We start from the raw sequence: 21749 nt of genomic DNA, 5'->3' as shown, positions 1-21749 counted from the left end.
TCATACCTAACCTATAAACAATGTTTAAGGTTTTAATGTGATGTGTTCTCCCGGATACAGGGCTGTGATATCTCCGAGGCAAAAACGTGCCATTTGTTTGTTTTCTTCTACACATCTATGTTACACCGATTTACGACTACACACTATTATTGAGTCGAAATAAAATAAATGTAGAAATAAATGAACAGTTAAAAGAAAAATGCAATCCTAAACGCAATATATACAGTGGCGAAATGATTCCCGCTCCGAAGAATCAAGAAATCTTCCGATTCCTCAGATGATAGTGCTTTCTCATATCGACAATGTTGGACGGTGATTCGACGTCAACCGAAAGTGCCCTATCCCGTGGACCACCTTCCCGTTCGAGCATCCAGCGCCGGCAGTGTTCGCACTGGCACTCGGGATTTCTTACCGGGCCCATGTGGACGCCCGGTTTTCGCTTCGCCGTTATCAAACTACCGAACCGTCGAGCTAGCGCAAGATACTCGCTGCTATAGCCTTCGATTGGGGACCACGACGATCGTGGGGGAAACGTAGCCGAATTGCTGACAGTCAGCAGTGCATGGTGTAGAATTCGCTTCGAACTGTCCGCATTGGACGGTGCCCGATTGGAGCAACTCTTCACCGTCGATGGGCTCGAGTCGCTGTGTTCGTTCAACGAGTGGACGGATTCATGCGGTCGTACCTCCGAACTGTCGAAGACGAAGCTATGGTCCGATTCGGAAACATTGTTATCGGATTCGCTGATCTGACGACGCTTCGGGTTGTGAATCTCCAGCAGTTTTCGCTCGACGGAAGGAGACTTCCACGTCTGTTTACCCCAAAGACGTTCCATCTGATGGATACGATAACGATCTTCGCTGTTTTCATACTCGAAGCTATCTGAATGGGCGACAATCTTGTCGCTTGTGTTAGGATTAACGGCAGCAGCTTCATCAAGCTCAGCCAGTGCACTGGATAGACTGCTACCGGTTATATCCCGCCTAGTAGAGAGCATGGAAAATGCATAATTTGAACTTATGTTGTCGTCGCTAGTTGCATGCCGGAGATACTCTAAACTAGGGAAGTTACCAGCATCCTTCTGATCGCCGAGAATTTTGTTCAACAGCATCTGCTTGGATTCGTGGATTTCCTCTTTCGTGCTACTTCTCTTGACAGTCTTCCGAATATGTGAACCAGTTCGTTTCAAGCTTCCTACCGTAGACAGCGTACTCTGTTCTGTAAAATCGATAAACGAATTGTTAACTGATCCACATGTCAATGTCTAACAACTACAAACCGGCAGTGTGCTGCATAAGTCGCCGGGGAACCTCGTGCTTAGTGGCCCGTTTGTGACGAAGTTTCATTTCCTCCGATTCGTAGATCGTCGGTTGAGTCACATCCGTTGTGGGCTTAATCACAGCTGGCTCCCGGTAGCTGGTGTCGAACCGGCTTCCAGGAGACGAAGAAGACACCGAACGAACCGAGGATTCGTCCGAGCTAGACGACGATTCCGCGTCTGATCCGGTGCAGTACACATCGATGTGCACCGTTCGGGGCTTCTTCTTGCCATCTTTTACACTCGAATGCTGCGATACGAGTGTGTTGCTAGGTGATACGACGTCAGTCGGTGAAATTGAAGATTTTCGAGGGATCTGTGTTGAGATAGGGCTCAGAATCAGTACTTTATAAGTGGGATACCGGGTAATGGTGGAAGAATACTAACTGAACTGTATTTCTCATCTCGACGTGACATGATCGGCGACAGCAGGGCTTCCGCTGCCTTTTTCTGCTGACTCCGTAGATCCTCTCGGCTGGTTTGTACCGCTTTCTGTACGGCCAACTCGATGTCACTCGTCTGGCAGCTGACGTCCTTTGCTTCGTTGGATGACTGTAGGAAATGATGCGCATCGATCAGTAGTGAGGAAACCAGGAATGAGATGAGTAAAACTTACCTTTTCCGGGAAAGAGGTATACTTGTCGGCCGTGTTGGTGGAGGCACTTTTGTTAACGCTTATGACAGGTGGTTCTCCTCCACCAGGCATTACCGGCAGCAGGTCTGCCGTTAGTACTATGCTACAGGTACTGGTGCATTTGGGAAATAATTGAGATGACACGGATGCCGATAGGTTGGAAGCTTCGAAGTTGGCCTTCGAATCGGGGTTCTTTTCACAGGCGGGATGTGCTGGCTGGAGTGTGAGAAGAAGGTAAGAAACAGTGTGTCTACTGATAGGCGAGAGACCGTGGGTGTGCACTAGAAATGACATTTGTAAACTTTTTTCATATTTATAATACTAAATTTTATGACAGTTCCTAATCACAACAGAAGTTATTTGAAGTATTGCCAAAACAACTCTTCGAATTTGGTATTATACTTGTAATGGAAAGCGGGCCATTTGCCATAAAGTCATTTAGCATTAGGTCACTTGGCATAATGGACGTTTAGCACACCGGACATTTGGCATAACTAAACTGACCAACTCTGTGTCTGACTAAACTGTCAGTTTACTTATGTCAAATGTCCGGTGTGCTAAACGTCCATTATGCCAAGTGACCTAACGCCAAATGACTTTACGCCAAATGACTTTATGGCAATTATGCGTAACATAACGGACATTTGGCCTCATTTTGACTAATGATCATCCTGCAGGTCATTTGGCATAATCTTAAGAAATGATCATTCTGTAGGTTATTTGGCATAACGGACATTTGGCATAATTATTTTAACTTGTGGAAAACGGTCATCTGGCATAACGGACATTTGGAATAATGGACATTTGGCATAATTTTGCTAAGTGATCTCACTGAAGGTCATTTGGCATAACAGACGAATGTGTAGTTTACCAGCAAATGACCCATAAGATTAAAGCTGCACTATGCAATAATAATGAGTCTGATTATATTTCGAGTGAATACATTTTATTACTGATTTTGCCTTCTTTAAAATATGCTCTTTTGAGCTTTATTTTTTAAATTTTCATGTTTGTTCATTTTCGTAATAATAGATTTTTTGTCTATGACTTACGTTGTGGTATAGTATAGATTTTACAAGTTTTTGTTGATGCAGCGCACTAGAACTGCGACCCACCAGACGTATGTTATGTTTTGGTTATCATTATTATGATCTCACTGGCAAGTTTTAGCATTCCATACAGCATTTCAATAATTAAAATTTTCCTTTTTTATATCATGAGCTGCTCTTTCGAATTATATACCGTTCGATCCAGACGATAGTTTTAACTTTATCTTTTCTCGATATCACCAAAATTTTCAAACGATGATTTATTGAATGAATTTACATACCGTAAACCGGGGTGACATTGATCACTTTTCGAAGTAATCTTTACATATTTTTAGACGCAACACATTTTTTTCAAGTTGAATATTTTTAAATTATGTACTGATGTATGGAGAATAAGATTGGATGGCTTTACCTAAAATTTTATGCTTACAGCTATTTTTCCAAAAATGATTTCAAGTTGAAGTTCCGGGGTGACTTTGATAACCTGCATGTTCATTCACATTAAGTTATTGATGTCAATGTCTTTCATTCAAATGTTTGTTTAAACTATATCTGGAAAGATACTCATTGTTAAATAGATGTTAACTGGTATTGATCAAAGTATTTCAATATACTGTAAAATTCGAGTACCCAAAATTCGTATAATTTATGTCCAATTAGAATAAAAGATTCTGAAAGCCTTTAAAACTGCTCAAATTGTTTTATTTCAGTGCTTTATAGATGTACAAAAAGTTTCATCCATTTTAACACGTTGGAATATTGAACAATAAAAAATATTGCTAATTTTAGCTTGAAATAATTTGAAATAATTGCCAACTACTTCCACAAAATATTGTATTTAAAATAAGTAAAACCTTAAATGTAAATTTGGCACTTCCCACTCTAAAGGAAAATAAAATTGTAATTTATTACTCTTGCTCAAATCTGAAATTTATTTGTTTTATAAAAAATAGACACTTTACGAAGCTTCGTAAAAATAAGGTAAAGTCAAATTTCGGTTTTTTGTAGTATTTGTCCCCAAAAACTGAACAATATACTCAAAAAGTAGAATAATTCAGTATTTTATAAGTTTAGAGTAAAAACCATTTCAAATTAAAATGATTCGGTAGACTATTCTGGTTTAATAAGCCCCGATTTACGGTATATTGAATCATCGGATTTTAAACTGCTCTAGCACCTGGAGCGAAACCAGTGTACCGAGAATCCGAAGCGACGCAAAGCCGCAAACCTCTGATCCACTCGTTTGCCCGGATTACTCAAATATAGGGATTATGAATTAGTTCTTCGAGACTTAAAACGAGGTAGCGTAAATGTTAATTATTAATTTGTTAAGAAGTACAAATTAATTAATTTTAGACCTTCATCAGAAACAAGGTTCAAAATTATGCCGTATGACCCAGGTAACCAATAAGCATGGCAAATGCATCTTTACGGCTACCTGATAAGCATTTATGTCATTTAAAATGCTATTTAAAAGTCGCTTTTGGCAAAATCTACGACCACATTACTGCTGTGCCATCAAAATGCTCTTTTACTGCTGTTGTGCATTCCGAATGCTGCTTAGTGGCAAAAAGTTTCTAAACCGTTTTTGGAATGCTACTTAAAAATAGTTATGCATGACGAAAGCTACTATACTGCAAGCAGCATCTGATATGCTAATTATATGCTACTTTACTGCATACACTAATGCTTTTTGGTTGCCTCGGGAACTTACTTCTCTTACTACCAGTCTAAAATTATGTATGTTTCCTTATAGATAAAAAATGGCAAATGGCGTCCAGCATGATCATTTCTCAAAATTATGCCAAATGTTAGTTATGCCAAATTTCCCTTATGTCGGATGTTCGTTTTGCCAAATGACCTTCACGTTACGCAAAATTAGAAATTATGCCAGATGGCTGTTATGCCAAATAACCTTCAGTGTGATCAACTCTCAATATTATGCCAAATGACCGTTATGCCAAATGTCTGTTATATGACCTTATGCCAAATGACCCAGACCCCTTTCTTTCTTGTTTATTTGACACGGCACAATGCGTTAGCATAATTGAGCCGTGGATCTTTTAAGATTTGTACTGTTCACAGGGTCTTGTTGACGCAGCTTGCTGCTGCGTGTTGAGATCCTCTGCCGTGGTGGTGAAACATTAGATGCGTTGTCTGCCGCACCTTGAGGGTCATTCGGTCCGTCTTCTCTCGCGTTTTCGTTCAAGTCCATGTCGTTATCGGTTCTGCATTCATGATGAACACGGTCGGATGTTCTTGTTTGTCTCTTGTACTTTGGGGTCACTGTGACCCAGACCCCTTGTAATGTGCTATAACTTTTAGCATATTTTGTATTAACTTATTTTAACTCTTTCATGTCCAACTTTTTTCTAGTGCATGTAGGGTTTCAAAACTATTTTTCCTTGAAAACTGTGGGGTCAAGAAACACGAAAAGCCTATTTTCATAAAGATAGGTGCTTCCATGGCAGTGCTAGAAGCTGGTTAATTTTTACCTTCTAATGCTTCATACAATTCTCCTAGAATAATTACAATAGTCCAATTACGTAGAAAACGTAGCCAACTACAGTCTAAATTAGTAGGTTTTATAAGTTTTCAATAATATTGGACCATAACGAAAATATACGAAAACAATCATTTTCCGTCGTCAACGCAAACTGTGTCTGGCAGCACTGCTCCATCGGAATCCAATCAGACTAATTGCATTAAATTAAGCTCTAGAGTTGATCCTAGTAACTGTTAATACTCAAATTAAAGGCAATAATCACATTAATGAGCCTTACTTGTTTTTGTGCGCAAATCTCACCTCAATCAAAAGTTATAGCTGTTTAAAAACGTTGTTGTCCACAAACAACATGGGCATGAATGGGTTAAAATGATCCATATACACTGCAACCTCCATTTACGAACCAACCAGTGGTTTCTGAAAATTGAATTAGTTCGTAAAAAGTCACAAACTCATTTTGATGGCGACTTCCGGTTGATCCATATTATCGATAACTAACTAATATGGATAATTTTCGAACGGGCTTGACGAGTAGATGACAAAAACGAATGATTGGCACCATTGCAAACATTTAGGATGGCGACTGCCGGATTGAATTCTAACAATATGGGTATTTTTGGGACGAACTCGATGAGTAAACGATGAAAATGGATGTTTGGAGCCATTTTGAAATTCAAGATGGTGACTTTCGGTTGATCAATATTCTTAATAACCTTAACCATATGGGTACTTTTGGAACGTGCTTGACGAGTTGCTGACGGCAATGGATGCTTGCCACCGTTTTGGAATCCAAGAATACGACTCCCGGTTGAGAAATATTCTCGATAACCCTAACAATATTGGTATTTTTGGAACCGGCTTGATGAAAAGATGATGAAAATGTATGCTTGAAGCCATTTTGAAGTTCAAGATGGTGACTTCCGGTTGAGAAATAATCTTGAAAATCCTAACAATATGGGTACTCTTGGAACGCGCTTGACGAGTAGATGACGGAAACAGGTGTTTGACACCATTTTGAAATCTAGGATGGCGGATCGTGCTTGACGAGTAGATGATGAGAATTGATATTTGGACGTTTTTTGAAACCCAAGAAACTTCCGGTTGAACTATGCTATATTTCACCCTACGGAGGAAAATTTGGTAAAAACCAAAATTTCTCACTAGAGTGAAAATTTGTTGGTAATCCGGTTGAAATTTGTCTCGATATTCCCAACAATATGGGTTTTTTTAGAACGACCTTGATGAGTAGATGATGAAAATAGATGTTTGGAACCATTTTAAACTTCAAGATGGCGACTTCTGACTTGATCAGGGCTCTTAATAACCTTAAGAATATGGGTATTGTTGGAACGTGCTTGACAGGTACAAAATGGAAACGAATGTTTGGAACCACCTTCCAATCCAAGATGGCGACTTTCGATTAAAAAATATAATCGATAACCGTAACAATACGGATGATGAAAATGAATAATTAGAACCATTTTGAAATTCAAGACTTTCGGTTAAGCAATATTTTTGATAATTCTAACAGTATGGGTATTTTTGGAACGTGTTTGACGAATAGATGATGGAAACGGGTGTTTGCCACCATTTTCAAATCCAACATGGCGACTTTCGGTTGCGAAATATTCTCGATAGCCCTAACAATATGGGTACATTTGGAACGTGCTTGACGAGTAGATGACGGAAACAGATGCTGCCACTATTTTGGAATCCAAAGTGATCCGGTTGAGCGAAATACTCTGCAACCCCAACCATAAAAGTACTTTTGAAAGGGGCTTGACAGGTATGTAACGGAAATCGTTAAATCATTTTAAAGATTAGGATCAGTGCTACGAAACTTCAAAATCAGTTACCTATTTCTGCTTGCATTTACCGAAACCGACAGTCAGATTCAACGCCTCCCTCGTTTATTCACTTTCAAACTGACTGAAATTTCATGCATAATCAAATGCTTGAGTGCGAAGGAAATATAAATTCATTCACCACCCAAAGCATTCATTTGTTATTTTGTCGACAGTTTGAAGGCAGAAGTTAGCATCTTCTACATTTTCGAGCATTAGTGAACTGCGTAATCTGGTGCATTTTTGAACAATAATCCCTCTCAGAGCTAGCATAGAAACAAAATTCACTTAGCTTCTGAAACCGAACATGTTCATACCTGAATGCGCTGCGTCGGGAGAACGAATGACGAGGGAAACGAACCAAAAATTTCATTCATCGCAGCGGGCATGAATTGAATTTCGTTTTCTTTCAAGTTCACGCAGGGATGTTAATTTTTTTAAGCTCTGATTAGGATAGCAACTTCCGGCTGAGTAAAGCTTTGCTAGCATTACACAGGATGAAACATTTGTTGTCGGACTATTTCAGTGTAATGTACTGAGCGAAAAATATTTGGTGGCGGTTTGGAACCTTTGGCAAATAACGCACTAATGCAACTATTGGTACTCCTCAACCCAACAAAATTACCGACCTCGCCCGGTGAATCAAAATGGATATCCATATACAATAAAGACCCGTTTGTATTAACCCCTTGGTTTATTTTAGGCTGACAAAATGGGGACATTGACAAACGCGGGACATGTTTTTTCTCTTTTCTTTTAATGAAACTGTTAAAATATTTTTCTTTAGTCCCTAGACGTAGTCTCATAACTTTTTCTGGTTATTTAGTATAAATTTACCTATTTTTTAATTTTGCATATTTTGGATCTTTAATATAATATGCTTAGAAAAGTATTTATTCGAATTTGACTTCGTTTGTCTCTATGTTATATTTCTCCTTTGTGGAGAAAAAATTTAGATAGTCATGTCACTAAGTTAGTGTAGAATTCTGATGAGACGAAGTCGAAATGTAAATAAAGTAACTAATTTGATTCGTATGCTAGAGTCACATGAAACTTACAAAATCAAAAGGTTAACAAAATCTGAAACTAATAAATTATGGTATTCACTAATAAATTATGGTATTCACAGTTTTTTTTTAAAATGAATCTATAATTGGCAAATTTCAGGGAGAACTGTTAGAACGATGGCCAGCGCCAGGGTCAAACTCAAGAAACTAAAGTTCCCTGACTTGAAATCGGCTTGAGGAATGCAAAAAAATATTTTTCTAGTAAAAAAACTACTAAAAAAGGGGTATAAGAAGCACTCGTTTGTTTCATAACTTCTGAGAAAAACAGTGTCATATTCATTGGAATGCTTTCACTAAATTGAACCATAGATCAAGCTAATTGGAACGATTCTGTCCTCGCAAACCACATCGTCTACCCACTAAACGCAGACGAAAGCAAAACCCGAACCAACCAACTTCACAGAACGGTCATTTCACTCGGCACTACCCACGGTCCTGGCCTAAAGGCGATCCTGTTCCGTGACGAGTCCGAAACCTTACCTGAGCAGATGTTGATTCGGCGGTGTTAAAAATAGTACCGCCCTCCTGTTTGAATACCACGCTACCACAGCCAGTTGGGACGCCAGCAGTGGAGGGTAAATTATTACTACCGGTAGTAACGATTCCGTCGGGGCCGCCGTTGCGGGACGAGTCTGCGGTGCTAAATTTATATACCACCTTCACTGGCGGCTGCTGTTGGTTCTGCTGGTTGCTGGATGCTGGTACGGCTGAGTCATCTGTTTTTTCCACGCTTTTCGCTAGATTCAAGTTTGAATCCTTGGCGGAGCCGGGGTCAGTACTTGCACTGTTGCCCTGATGCGAAAGGGTCAGCTGCGCATGCACTGTCCACTCGGCTGTGATTTCCGGGGCCACCGGTCTGTATGCTGCCCCAGCGGAGCTGCTAGCCATGATATTAACTGTGACACTATTTTCACCATACACAATCACTGCCCTCCCTTTCTCACATACCAATTATTCCAAACACTGACTCGTAAAACAATCTGTTCACAAATTTTTCCCACTAAATAGTGCAGGGCGAATAGACATCGCGATGCGAAAATGAACCGTCGTGCACATAAAGATATACAGCGAGAGAGCGATTCTCAAGGTTTCACACAAAATAGGTCACCACTGATTGACTGCACCGATCCGGCGAGCGAAGATGAATGAAAAGTGCATCACTACTACCCACCGACGACCGACCGATGAAATCACAGTTCAGGTTACCGGCGGGATTCATGTTTATCACGGACGCCACTCGAATACGGTCAAGTCAGAACCTTCGTATGAATTGTGCCCTTTGGGACCATTTCCTGATTACGTCGTCGTCGTCGAAGTAATTAGAACACCACTTGTCACGCACTTAAACTGCTCCGCACGGTACACTCACTCGATGGCAAGCCAACACAGGCTAATGGCCTTTTCTCCGAACGCGGGTTCCAAATCGGGAGCCGCGTCGCGAAACGCAGGTACTATTTTTCTTTCAATTTAGCGATTCTTCTCGTTGTTATGCTTTTAAATAGAGACGGGAAAGATCATCGCGCTCGGTTTTATATATAGAGAGGATATAGCCAGGAATCAATGAAAGTTGCCGCTTGAACGGTGGTAGAGTTGTGAGCCGATTGGTGGTCGTGGTTTTGCGATTACATATTACAATGGCAGAATGTCGTGGATTTTTACTCTTCTTTCTTAAGCTGACATGTAGACTAACTTTGAATAAGCTGATTAAACTTGACAAAATGGATCCAACGATGGTCAACCGAAAAAATGGTTTAGGGTTATGATTTCGTTCCATCCCAAGAATGCAAATGCTTGCAATCCGGTATTTTCACTGGTTGAGCGGTTCATAAAACCACCAACCACGTACTCCAGCAGAGGCTTGCACGTCAAACTCTCGTCGGTGAGCACACCGTCGATCTCGACTTTGCGAGTTAGGACATAATCACGATGGACCGTTGAGGAGAACTAAGCAACATCGTTTGCCTTTTTCGGTTTTGCTATTTTGACTTTTAATCTATCAGAACATACCTTTGTAACAGCTGAGAGGCGATCTGTCTCTCTAAACCCGCACATAAATTAACTCTTCTGATAAAAACCCAGCTTACAGTAAAATGGATGTCGAACAGGATTCGTCATCAAAGACTCCGACTTCCCTTTTGGCTCATACACATTGAACTCGGTCGGACCATATTTGACCTTCTTTCGGGTGAAAGATAATCAGCTAATTATTCCAAAGATTTCTAAAGAACTGACGCAGAAATATTCAGCCATGATAGGTATCTTGAGGGTACGCCAGGATAAGCTCAGAATTGTGATATTCTGTCTAAAGCAAGTAAATGATATTACTGGTGACAAGCCTTTTATGAAGAAATACCGCGTCTACATGCCAACTCACAAAGTTTAGATCGACGGTGTTTCGAGATTTCCATTCGTATATCTACTGAAAAATGAATTTTACTGTTTCAAGGACCCCTTGCTTCAGTGAGCGAAGCTATCGAATGGCGATCGCACTGGGCGGGACAAAACGACTTCAAACTTGTGTCAAATACATTTGGTAGGACTGCTTTGCGTTAAATTACGTCTTCATCAACAAATATCGTCTGCCTGTTCCGTTGCTTGTACCATGTAAATGGGCCATTTTAACTGTAAGGCTCTGTATGCAAATTGCGCAGAGAATCATGAGAATGACTCTTGCATTGGGAATGTTGAAAAGTGTGTCTATTGCGGGGAGAGTCCACATGATCTATTATCATGCCCAGAGTATCAACAGCATCCGATCAATCTGAAGCGAACGATGCTCTAGGTACTTTTTAAAGAAATTACTAAAAATAACTTCGCCACTCACTTCGACAAATCATTATGCTCTCTTGGCTCAGGAAGAGTGTGACTCTGATGATCTCCATGTGGGGATTACTACACCTAAAAACTATAGGCAAATCAGATTCCCTGTGAAGGTTTAAGTTTTTCTCTTGAATGGCCGCCAAATATACCAGCTCGAGGCACGAAACCAAAGCAATTATCTCTTGTTTTTTTCAAATTTGAGATCAAACAAGCCGTTTCCAGAACTTGCGGGAAGGCCAAAAATCTTATGTTACATTTTAACCAGACATTCAACTTAGTGCAGAACTGGTTGGACACCGGCAACCTTGTGATATTGCGGAACTTCTCTCGGCATCGATGAGACCTCAACTCTTACGGTATGGAATGGGGTTGTTTATTTCAGTGATAATGGATCTAACTTACTCAACGATTTTTGCTGTAGCTTTAAAGATGTGGTCTGTTTTACTGCCATGACCCCATATCTGTCCCTCTTGTGTTTCTATGAAACTAAGAAAACGAATGATAGCGTTTGAAAAAATAGGAGGAATCTTGCTTTACCCGTACCTAGAAAAAACTGCACTGTGTTGTTTTTCGGTTGGAGAAACACGTCAACATGTGTAAATTTCGCTGGATTTTTAACTTTTTATAAAACTAAATAACTAATTTTGACTTTGCGAAAACTGTCGTAATTTATGAGTCCCTTCTTTTCGGTTAAACAACAGTTAGGGTGGTTCTAATTTTACCAAAATCAATTGAGTTACTTTTTAAACATTCTGCCATATTACCTTCGGCGAAGTTGTAGAACGACTAATTGAACCCTTCGGAAGTCACGCAAATGGCCCACTGAACGAGTAGCCGCGGGTGCGCTAATACGATTTCGCTAGATTTTCAGAGCAGCGTGCACTCATTGCACTAGCGCGACTTCCGGAAGGTTAAGAAAAGTTTGATGAAGACATGTATGATCTATCTGCCATACTTTTTATCTGCAAGAATTTTTAAATTCAAGGTTTGGAGGGTTTCTTAGAAAAACGAATTTATTTTTGTAACTTTCGCGGTAGTGAAAAAGTTTCACACCACGATGAAATGCATCTTCTGATAATTATTCTTTGATTAAGCCTCCTAGAAGTAATGATGAAATTACCTTTTTAAACTCCCCAAAATTAATTATGAAATTAATTCTTAAATTTTTTTTTAAAGACTCGCTGTCTTGAGCGAAATTCTCTGGAATAATCTAAAACTGTGTAGAATATTTCGAACGGGCTTTCAAAACATCTTTCATTATTTGGGAGTATGATATACAACTTCAATCATATTTGAGGAATAACATTTTTCTATTCAAATGGATTTATCAGCTGTCCTAGATATAGCTTGGGTTTGCATGGTATCCGGCGGGTTAAAGTAGGTATCTCAGGCAAGAATTGGTCCACTGGGTTTCTGCTTGCGTGTCGTAAGAGGCGACTGAGTAACTCATTTCGGTGTTTGCTATGAGCCATTATAAGCGGGCGTGTTTGATATCTTCATGTTGCTGTACAAAAAGAGCTGATGATAAATTGTGCAATACTGTGATCGAGTATGGTTAGAGTAGTATAAATTAATCTACAGCACAAACGTACAGCAACCATGAACCTATCCCGCCTTGTGTAGGAAGGCATCCATACTTTGGTTCATATTTCCACGAAGGAAGCATCTATATTGGAAAGCTACTTAACCCCGTCTTCGGAGCTTTCCACAAAAATGGCATGTCAAATCTACGTGAAATGCCTCGTGCGTGTATACTTGCCAATAGTCTTATATCCGACCTCACAACTAGCTATATTTGTGCTGTCACGGTCAATATGACTGTTGATAACATCAACAAGAAATACGTCTATTGTTCGGCATATTTTCCACATAATGAACCACCATCTTCTAATGATTTTAAAAGGGTTGTATTATACGGTGGCAGAAATTCCATTCATAAGCGGCAGTGATACAAATACCCACCACATAATTTGGGGCAACTCAGATATCAATTTGAGAGGAATACTTAAGTAGCACAAATCTGCATATACTTGATGTAGGAAATTGCACAACATATGCACGATCTGGCAGAGAAGAGGTGTTAGATGTGACTATCTGCTCTGACGGTATTAGACATGAGTTGGCAAACTGGCTCGCACCAAACGAGCTCGAACCGTCATTATCTGATCATAGGTACATCGTCTTTAACCATTTAAACGTCTCGCTAGATATCGTCACATGTCGTAATCCCAAATCTACGAATGGGGACCTCCCCGTAGAAGGCTTGGTGACTAGATTTCATGGGTTTTTTTTTTTCAGGGATTGAAGCTCCAAGTGACTGGGGTGAGGTCGTACAAGAAACGAATTCACTCGTAGTAGTAGCATACTGAGAGGCTTTTCCGCTTAAAGTTATGTGTGTTTCTAGAGGAACCCTCCTGGTGGAATACCGAACTTATTCGTCTCAAAAAACTATGTAGAATATCTTTGAATCGCAGACTCAGGGACGCGTCGGACGCATTTAAGTTGACTCATAAAGCATACGGAAATGTCCTTCGATCCTCTGAGCGAAGTGGTTGGAAAAGCTTTTACAAATATGTCGCAACTTTGAATGAGACTAGTAGATTGAATATGTTACTTTCCAAATCGAAAGACCTTCATGTCAGTTCGATAAAAATTGCTAATGATGAACACTCATCTGAGGAAGATGTAGTAATAAACTGTTTTATGACACACGCTTTCCAGGGTACGGAGTCATCACAGACGACTGCCTCATGTCTACAACATTGAAAATGCTTTTTCGCAAAATCAAATGTGATCAAGCGTAGGAGTTTTTCTCAATATTGAAGGAGCTTTTGATAACATGTTTTTCGATCTATTTTGGAAGCAGCATGAGGTTAGGTTAGTACCTTAATATATCACGAACTGGATACACGCAATGCTTAACAACCGACATCTGCGCTCATCGTAAAGATGAATAGAGTAGGGTAACTGTTACTTTTGAGATTTTGGCATTTTGTCCATCGCCGGTCAAAAAATGAATCAAGCTATCGAAACCAAAACTTTGGGTAAAATTCAAGCGAAATCGGACGATTTTAACACGTACCCCAAAGCGATTAAAGTTTTATATGTATTACATAAAGCATATACATACATACGATTTATGGACTCCCATACGGCTTAACCAATTGCCGTCTAAGTTTGCACATTGTAGGCATTTGTTATGGTGCGTGTTTGTGTGTTATTGGTTGGGGATTACCTGTCCGCCAGATGGCGCCTCAGAGCAAATTGTGTTTTCCTCCTGTTTCGCTGGAAGTCGCAGCAACGCGCGATGGATATTAGCTAATTATCTATGAAAATTCATAAGTTTTTTCAAATTAATCGAAAAATATTTAAAGTGAGTAGAATTCGAGCACACCCTAAAATTACAAATAATGAAAAAGAAATGTTTTTGAGAAAACGCCAAAATCTGAGCATGTTGAGACAACCCTTTAAAAAAATTAAAAGGATCTAAAAACCTTCTGTTTGAAACCTTTCATAATGTGGTTGAACTCTACCAAATTCCAAAAAAAAAACTTTGGAGCTATGAATTTTTATTTAAAACGTATGAAAAAATACATGTACTTCCAATATAAAACGTCATTTGTTTTGGAGCATGTGTTAAAATGGTCCAATTCCGATCACCTTTTTTCCAAATTTTCTTTGAAACCTTGATTCATTTTTTAACTGGCGATGGACAGGGTGGGCGCCAATCTGAAGTAGAGACAATGAAACTGAATGTCTGTGGATGCCCTCAATGTGGTCTACTGTCACCACTTCTATGGAACCTTGTCACCTATGGCTTTTTGAGGAAACTTGATGAGCTTGAGTTTCCGACATATGGTTTCGTCGATGATTATAATGACCGGTATTTGAATTAACATTTGATTTGATGCGGCAAGCCTTCTGTATTGTTGAGCAATGGTGTCTTTATATTGAGGGATTCCATGAGAAACCGGCCGACCGCAAAGTTACATGAAAACAACCAACATATGATTCAGCTATATAGTTTAATCAACAGACCCTATGGTTGAAATATATTTTGGTTGCTTTCATGTAACTTTCAAATGGTTTACAATATCGCCTTGATGTCAAAGAGAAAGTTGCACGAAAGTTTTCGGGCCTTTTGAAAAACCTATTATTGTTGATGGAGAAACGCTAACTTATGAAAAGGTCGTAATAAAACAAAATAATTGTGTTGTTAAAACAAAAGTTAAAATATCTCGAGAACTACTGCATTTTAGAAATTTTTTGTTAAGAGCATTTCGATTTAAAATGGCGTTTAGAATCATATTCAAAAAGAAAATTGTATTTTTGACTGCAAATAGTAAGAATTATAAAAAAATGTCAAAAGTTGTTGTTAGGAAAACTTTTTTATTGAAAGCTTCTCCATGATCCAAATATACTAAAAAGGTTGCTTTTACGTCTTTAAAACGATAAACATTAAATTTTTGACATTTTTTGATGGGGTAACGCGAATAACTTTTAAAAAGAGCATAATTACACGAATTAATTGTTTTTGAAGTAGCAAAATTTCAAATATCTCTAAAACTATCGCATTTTGGAAGATTTTTGTTAAAGCAGTTTGATTTTAAATGGTGCTTAGAATTATATTCTGTAATAGAATTACCATTTTGTATGTCTATTAGTATGAAATTTAAAAACATGTACGAAGTTATTGTTAGGAAAACTTTTTTACCGATTTTTTCTCCATCATGCAATCACATTCAAAATGTTTTTTTTCTCTTTAGGTTTTTGGTTACAAAATATAAAAGATTTAAAAAAAGGGTTTTTTCGCAATTTAAATTTTTATCATGAATTTTTGTTTTTTTTTTGAAAAATGACACAACATTTTTTTCAGTGTATATTTTTTCAGACAGAAGTATTCATTCCCTGTAACTCGTTCTCAGATAGTTTTGCTGTATAAAATACAGTAATCGAACAAAAAAAATTGAAATTCATACACGTAGAAACGTTTACACCCTTTTGAAAAGTTGCTCTTGAGTCAAAATAATCTTATTACCTGTGGAAAATATTTAGTCTTGCATGACGGTGAAACGTGTAAAGTTTCATTGGAATCTAAGATGGTCGGTCACGATTTTAAAGGTTTTCGGACGGATCTTCGTGGAATTCCTCTATTGGACTATCAGTTGATCCAAAAAAATGATCATTTGTCAATGTTAGCAGTATTGTCAGCGAATATGCCGCGGTGAACATGAATCCCCCCGAAGAAATACTTCAGATGTAAAGGTTTAAAGAATTTCACATAGACATGTGAATACAACATACGTTATAAAACAATCCGCTGACACAAACTCGACGAACAGGTGTTTCAGTGTGATAACACCAAGTTCTTTCGTGAATTGGGAGGGTCAAAGTAATGTTACAATGCAGTCGGATGTTTCCTCATCAGGTAATAACATAAAAAATTTGCTGACTTCCAAAACAGTTTCGGGTCAAAAACCGTTGGGAATGTCGTCTCTTGCAGACCCCCAGACTTACCACATGTTTGCATTACTATCTTTTGGCTTATCATTCAATTTGTTATAACTCCCGTAATTTCTATCTCTGCCTTCGTATTCTTTAAGTATTCAATATGCGTCGGGCTTTAGATCCGGCCATAAATAAACTCTCCTCCAAAGACCCAGATTCCGTTTAAAAACATTGATTGAACTCGGTTAGATCATATTTGAGCTTCTTTCGGATCAAAGATAATCCGCTAAGTATTGTAAAGATTTTGAAAGAGCTAAAGCAGACATAGTGGCAGATATCCCGAAAGGTCGTCCCCATAAGATCAGAATTGTGATATTCTGGCTACAGCAAGCAAATGACGTTAGTGGCGACAAGGTTTGTGTGAAGCAATACCGCGTCTAAATGTCCGCTAACAAAGTTGAGATCGACGGTGGGGCCACGGATTCGAAATTGTGCGTGGATCTACTGAAGCACGGGATTGGCTGTTTCAAGGTCCCTTTGCTTCATTGAGCGAAGGTTTTTGAACGGAAATCTCTCTGGAGGGGACAAAATTCCCAAGTAACATTTGCGGTTTTAAGGCACTCTTGAAGAGCCTCTTAAAACTTAGATAGCACTTGTAGCGTGCTATAAAGCTTTAAATCGTGCTTGGGTTGTGTGTCCCTTCAAACTCGTATCGGGTGAACTTTGGTGTTTAATTACGTATTCTTCGACAGGAACCGTCTGCCTGTTCGGCGGTTGTATCAAGAATCGTGAGGATGACTCTTACATTGAGAATGCTGAAAAATAGGTATGTCTATTATGAGAGAGTCCATGTGTTCTAGGGTTTTAGGAATCTAAAGCGTTCTCTTTATAGACGATCTAAGCACTCTTGCAGAAAAAACTAAAAAGAGCTACGCAACTCATCAAGGAAAATCATTATGTTCTTTTGGAAGAGTATCACTCTGATGATCCCGTTGCACAGTGATACAAAGCTGGCCAGTTTTCAGTGGAGTTAGAACCTGACTCAATTTCTCCTCGAGCAAAAACTGCATTAGTTTTGCAACCCTTTTGTGTTTACATTCTCTTCTTTTTCAGTGTTCAGTTTACTTGGAAAAGACACCATTATCTTGACTTATAGCGTGATTTATCCTGACCAAAATTAACAAGCCAGTCATGATTTCAGCGCCCCTCTGAGACTGGCGCCCTTTGTGGGGGCCAACCTGGACAAACGCACGCTACGGCTCTGGGTGATAATAGGAATAGGGTGAAAAAAGATTTATTACGTTACACAGTTACACTTTCACTGAATAAAAAACGGTTCCATCGAAGCTAACAAATCGAAGATCGAAGTCACTACCGTATCTCACAAATTGGCAGTATGATCGAATATGATATCTCTGGAGTAAGCATTCTGAATAACCATTGGACGAGGCAGAGAATACTTCCTCGTCTAGCGAAAATATCTCAGTGCGCACTAAAAACATGTCCGACATGACACTCGCTAGTGCAACGTGCGACTACTACACAGTTCTCAAAACGTTATTTTTAACAAAAGTCCAACAATATTCATATATTTTTACCGTATCTCACAAATTGGCAGTATGATCGAATATGATATCTCTGGAGTAAGCATTCTGAATCACCATTGGACGATGCAGAGATTACTTCCTCGTCTAGCGAAAATATCTCAGTGCGCACTGAAAAGCACGTCAGACATGACACTCGCTAGTGAAACGTACGACTACTACACAGTTCCCAAAACGTTATTTTTAACAAAAGTCCAACAATTTTCATATATGTTTGTCTACCTTTCTTGTTTCGCCCTATGGCCACTATAATCTTAAACGTTCACAATAAACTCATTGTAATAGAGTGTTGCTAGAATCAGTGAGATATTCAGATGTATTTGGGCATTTCATACCAAGTAACAACCCCTTCAATTTGTTTTCAAATTAGTTCCGCTTGATTAAACACGAAAAGATTGTCTGTCTACATTATTCGTAATGTAACTAGTAGATTTAAACACTACACCTTTAATTTGCATATTAGAATCCATTATTTTCGTCAATCGAATATTGTCCCAAACACAAACGACCATGCGCTCACATAATCAAAGGAACGCTGGTGGCGCGTGGTATTTTACAACAAATTTAAGAATTCATTATCGGTTCACAACTCTTTCCAACAACATATTCCGAACGATCCATCGATCCGTGAACATGCCAACCATATGGTCATCCGCGACAGCGGGATGCAAAGTACGTGCAGTGATTACAACGCTTAGCACTATTTTGTATGATCCTCGATGTTTTAGTTGGTCGATGTCGTCACACTTTTATCTGCTGTAATTTTTCCTATCGAAAAGGATTTACTATCAACGACAAACCGTGGCACTATTTACCACTGCCCCCCAATGTGTGTAGCGATACACAGATTTTTTTTCGAGGCGACGTTGCGACGCCTGACGCACTGCTGGTTCGGGAAATAATAGACTTTCACACTTTCACTGTTTCTAAAAAAAGAATTGCACATTTGTGGCCACTTGCATTGATTTCGCCTGGATCGAACCGATTTGCACATTAATGATCGAAAAGCCCTGATGTTGTGACCGCCAGCAGACTGTTCATAATTTGTAAACGATCACCGAGCACGGATCTCCGACGTACGACGATGTCGGATCGGATGCGTCGATGGCGGACGGAACAATTCAACTGATCACTGCGAGAGATCGCCCACCAACGACAAACCACTCAAATTCTGTATGAAAACGATTGTTCGTTGGTTTGAGTTGAGACAGAGAGGGAGAGAGAGCAGACCATCACGCACGGTTGCCGCCCGATATACTTTCGTGAACGAAATCACATAATTCTTCCCCGCAGAGCGTTCTATTGAGTGGCATTTATTGTCTCGGGTTCGGCGTGTTTATCTCGAGTTCGGCACAGTTTCCACCCTGCTGTTTGCTAAATAGTCAGTCGATTGTACGGGTGGCGCTTTCGGTTTCGATCTGATTGAATTATTTATCATCCATCAACGAATGTAGTAAATGTAGTCGGTGTTCGGATTCGATTTTGTTTAGCAAATATTGGATTGATTGAGCATCAATCACCTCAGCGCAGCCGGAGAAACTGCCGATTAGCTGGTTCGTTCGTTCGGGTCGATAATCCGTTTTGTACTGAAGTTACGACAAGAAAATCAGCTACCGCTACCTCGTTCGACATCACGTCACAGCGAGGTGTGTCAAGGAGCGCAAAAAAAAACAGAAAACTGTTGACGTCGTAGGAGTAAAGCTATGATGAAAGATATGGCCGCCAACAACCAGTACCACTTTTCCCTCGTGTCGGATTGATAAATCCACCAGATTCAAAGTGGATTTTGGCAGCTTCTCAATGCTTGACGAAAGTTCTTATGATATTCATTAAAATTTTCATCGGAAGCCTTCACCTCCCTTCCTTTCCTTTACGTTCCATCGATCGAAACAGCGAGACCACGAGATGGGATCAAGAATGTGTGCGTAGGTGTCATAAATCAGAGCGAAACATTGAGATTCCTCACGGACAACGTCGCCTGTTTACAAAAGCTATGTTTAGGAATGTCTGGGACACAATGCGTGAGGATTACTCCATTCGAAGAATTTCATTTTGCTTGAGATTGGTATTTCATTGAAAGGGAGATTCGGAAGATTGTTTCAGCGAGCTACAAAATACCATGCGTCTACATCAAATAATAATACTGTCTGTACCCGAATGTTCACCCAGTTAAATTCCATTCATGCTGCGACTAGCAGCACGTGTAGCCAAATTTTTACGAATGCATCTTTCAAAACATCGTGTAAAACATGTGTCGCTTATGAAAACACAGTCGATTTCGATTTTCACATGCCAAACGGACCCACACACGCTGTGATTTGACCTAATGCATTCATATTTAGCTTCTCCTTCCGTTGCTAAAGGTGCAGAACATAGTGAATAACTTAACCGCGACATTAGCCAACTCTTCCGCCTCTAAACAAATAGTAAATATGACCTCAGGCACCTACAGGTAGGCGTGAGCTGTTAAGATGCACCACATAAATACAACACTGAAAGGATATATTTTCCGCGCGAACTTGTTTCAATCATCGGACATCATAAAACTGTACCATAAACTCCGATCGGCTATAAACATCGTGTAAATCTAAAATCTCTCGGAGAACCCGCAGTGCCAAATATCGCTGCAGCGTCGTCTGGCCGTGACAGTTCCACATGGTGATGGGACTAGGCAGATTGTACACGTCGGATGAAAGAGTAATGGCAAATAGTTTTTAGATGCGCTCCGACAGATGACTTATGTCCGTTACACTGACCGAAAAAAAATTAAAAAGACGGTGCTAATCGTTTGTAATGAATTCTTAGATGTGTTTATTTAAATTAAGAAATTCCGATAATTATTTTAAAAATTACATTTTTTAAATGCTCCTCAGCTGATTTGTATTGGATTGTTACGATACCAAAAACAGTTACGAAAAATCACTAAATTTCACCAAGTTCAAAGGTAAGGTGTTCATAAATCAGAATTCATCATAAATTTTCTCACACAACACATTTCGTCGCTGTTGTGCTATCTTATGACAAGCGCCATTTTACACATTTCGAGAAAAACGATTTTTAAAGTTTGAGATTGAATATCTTAAAACTTATAAATGGTATAAACAATTCAAAGAAGACAATTGATGCTTCTATCTATTCTGCAGTAATCTTAGAAATATTACAAAAATCGGTTAACTACATCGCGAGTTTTCATTAAAAATGTAAACAAAAGTCGGTCTCACACGTGTCATAGGTGTGTATTGATGACAAAATTTGTATGACGTGTCATAATCGTGCATGGAAAATTTTCCAAAGAAAAAAACCATCAATTATTAACTTTTATACATATCTTTGGCTTCAATTGGTCTATAAACAATCAATGAGATGCATTTTGAAGGGAATGAGTCAGGGAATCTAGAAAAAATAGTTATTTTTGGTTACAGTGTTGCCAAATATGCTATATTTCCAGTTTAAAACATA

At 39.2% G+C, this 21749-nt stretch overlaps 2 protein-coding genes across 12 annotated transcripts in view; both read right to left on the bottom strand.

Moving 5' to 3' along the window:
• LOC131691917 (serine/threonine-protein kinase N) overlaps positions 1-21749 on the bottom strand; it is a 272404-nt gene that overhangs the window by 28865 nt on the left and 221790 nt on the right. The window lies entirely within an intron of this gene.
• Positions 117-19867, bottom strand: LOC131691920 (uncharacterized). 4 transcript variants are annotated; one of them, XM_058978679.1, is made up of 7 exons: positions 18932-19860; positions 9590-9909; positions 8899-9418; positions 1935-2168; positions 1706-1870; positions 1280-1634; positions 117-1218 (listed from the first exon to the last, which is right to left on the bottom strand). In XM_058978679.1, the coding sequence occupies exons 3-7, from the start codon at positions 9304-9306 to the stop codon at positions 254-256; spliced, it is 2127 nt and encodes a 708-aa protein (XP_058834662.1). In that variant the 5' UTR covers positions 9307-9418; positions 9590-9909; positions 18932-19860; the 3' UTR covers positions 117-253. The 4 variants fall into 4 exon arrangements, with proteins under 4 accessions (XP_058834662.1, XP_058834661.1, XP_058834660.1 ...); XM_058978678.1 differs by having other exon boundaries at positions 8899-9909; positions 19811-19867; XM_058978677.1 differs by having other exon boundaries at positions 8899-9909; positions 19106-19860.

The sequence above is a fragment of the Topomyia yanbarensis genome, chromosome 3 (genome assembly GCF_030247195.1).
Source record: "Topomyia yanbarensis strain Yona2022 chromosome 3, ASM3024719v1, whole genome shotgun sequence".
NCBI classification, from domain to species: Eukaryota; Metazoa; Arthropoda; class Insecta; order Diptera; family Culicidae; genus Topomyia; species Topomyia yanbarensis.
Note: the sequence above shows the minus strand (reverse complement) of the source record. Positions and strands in the feature narration are given on the sequence as shown.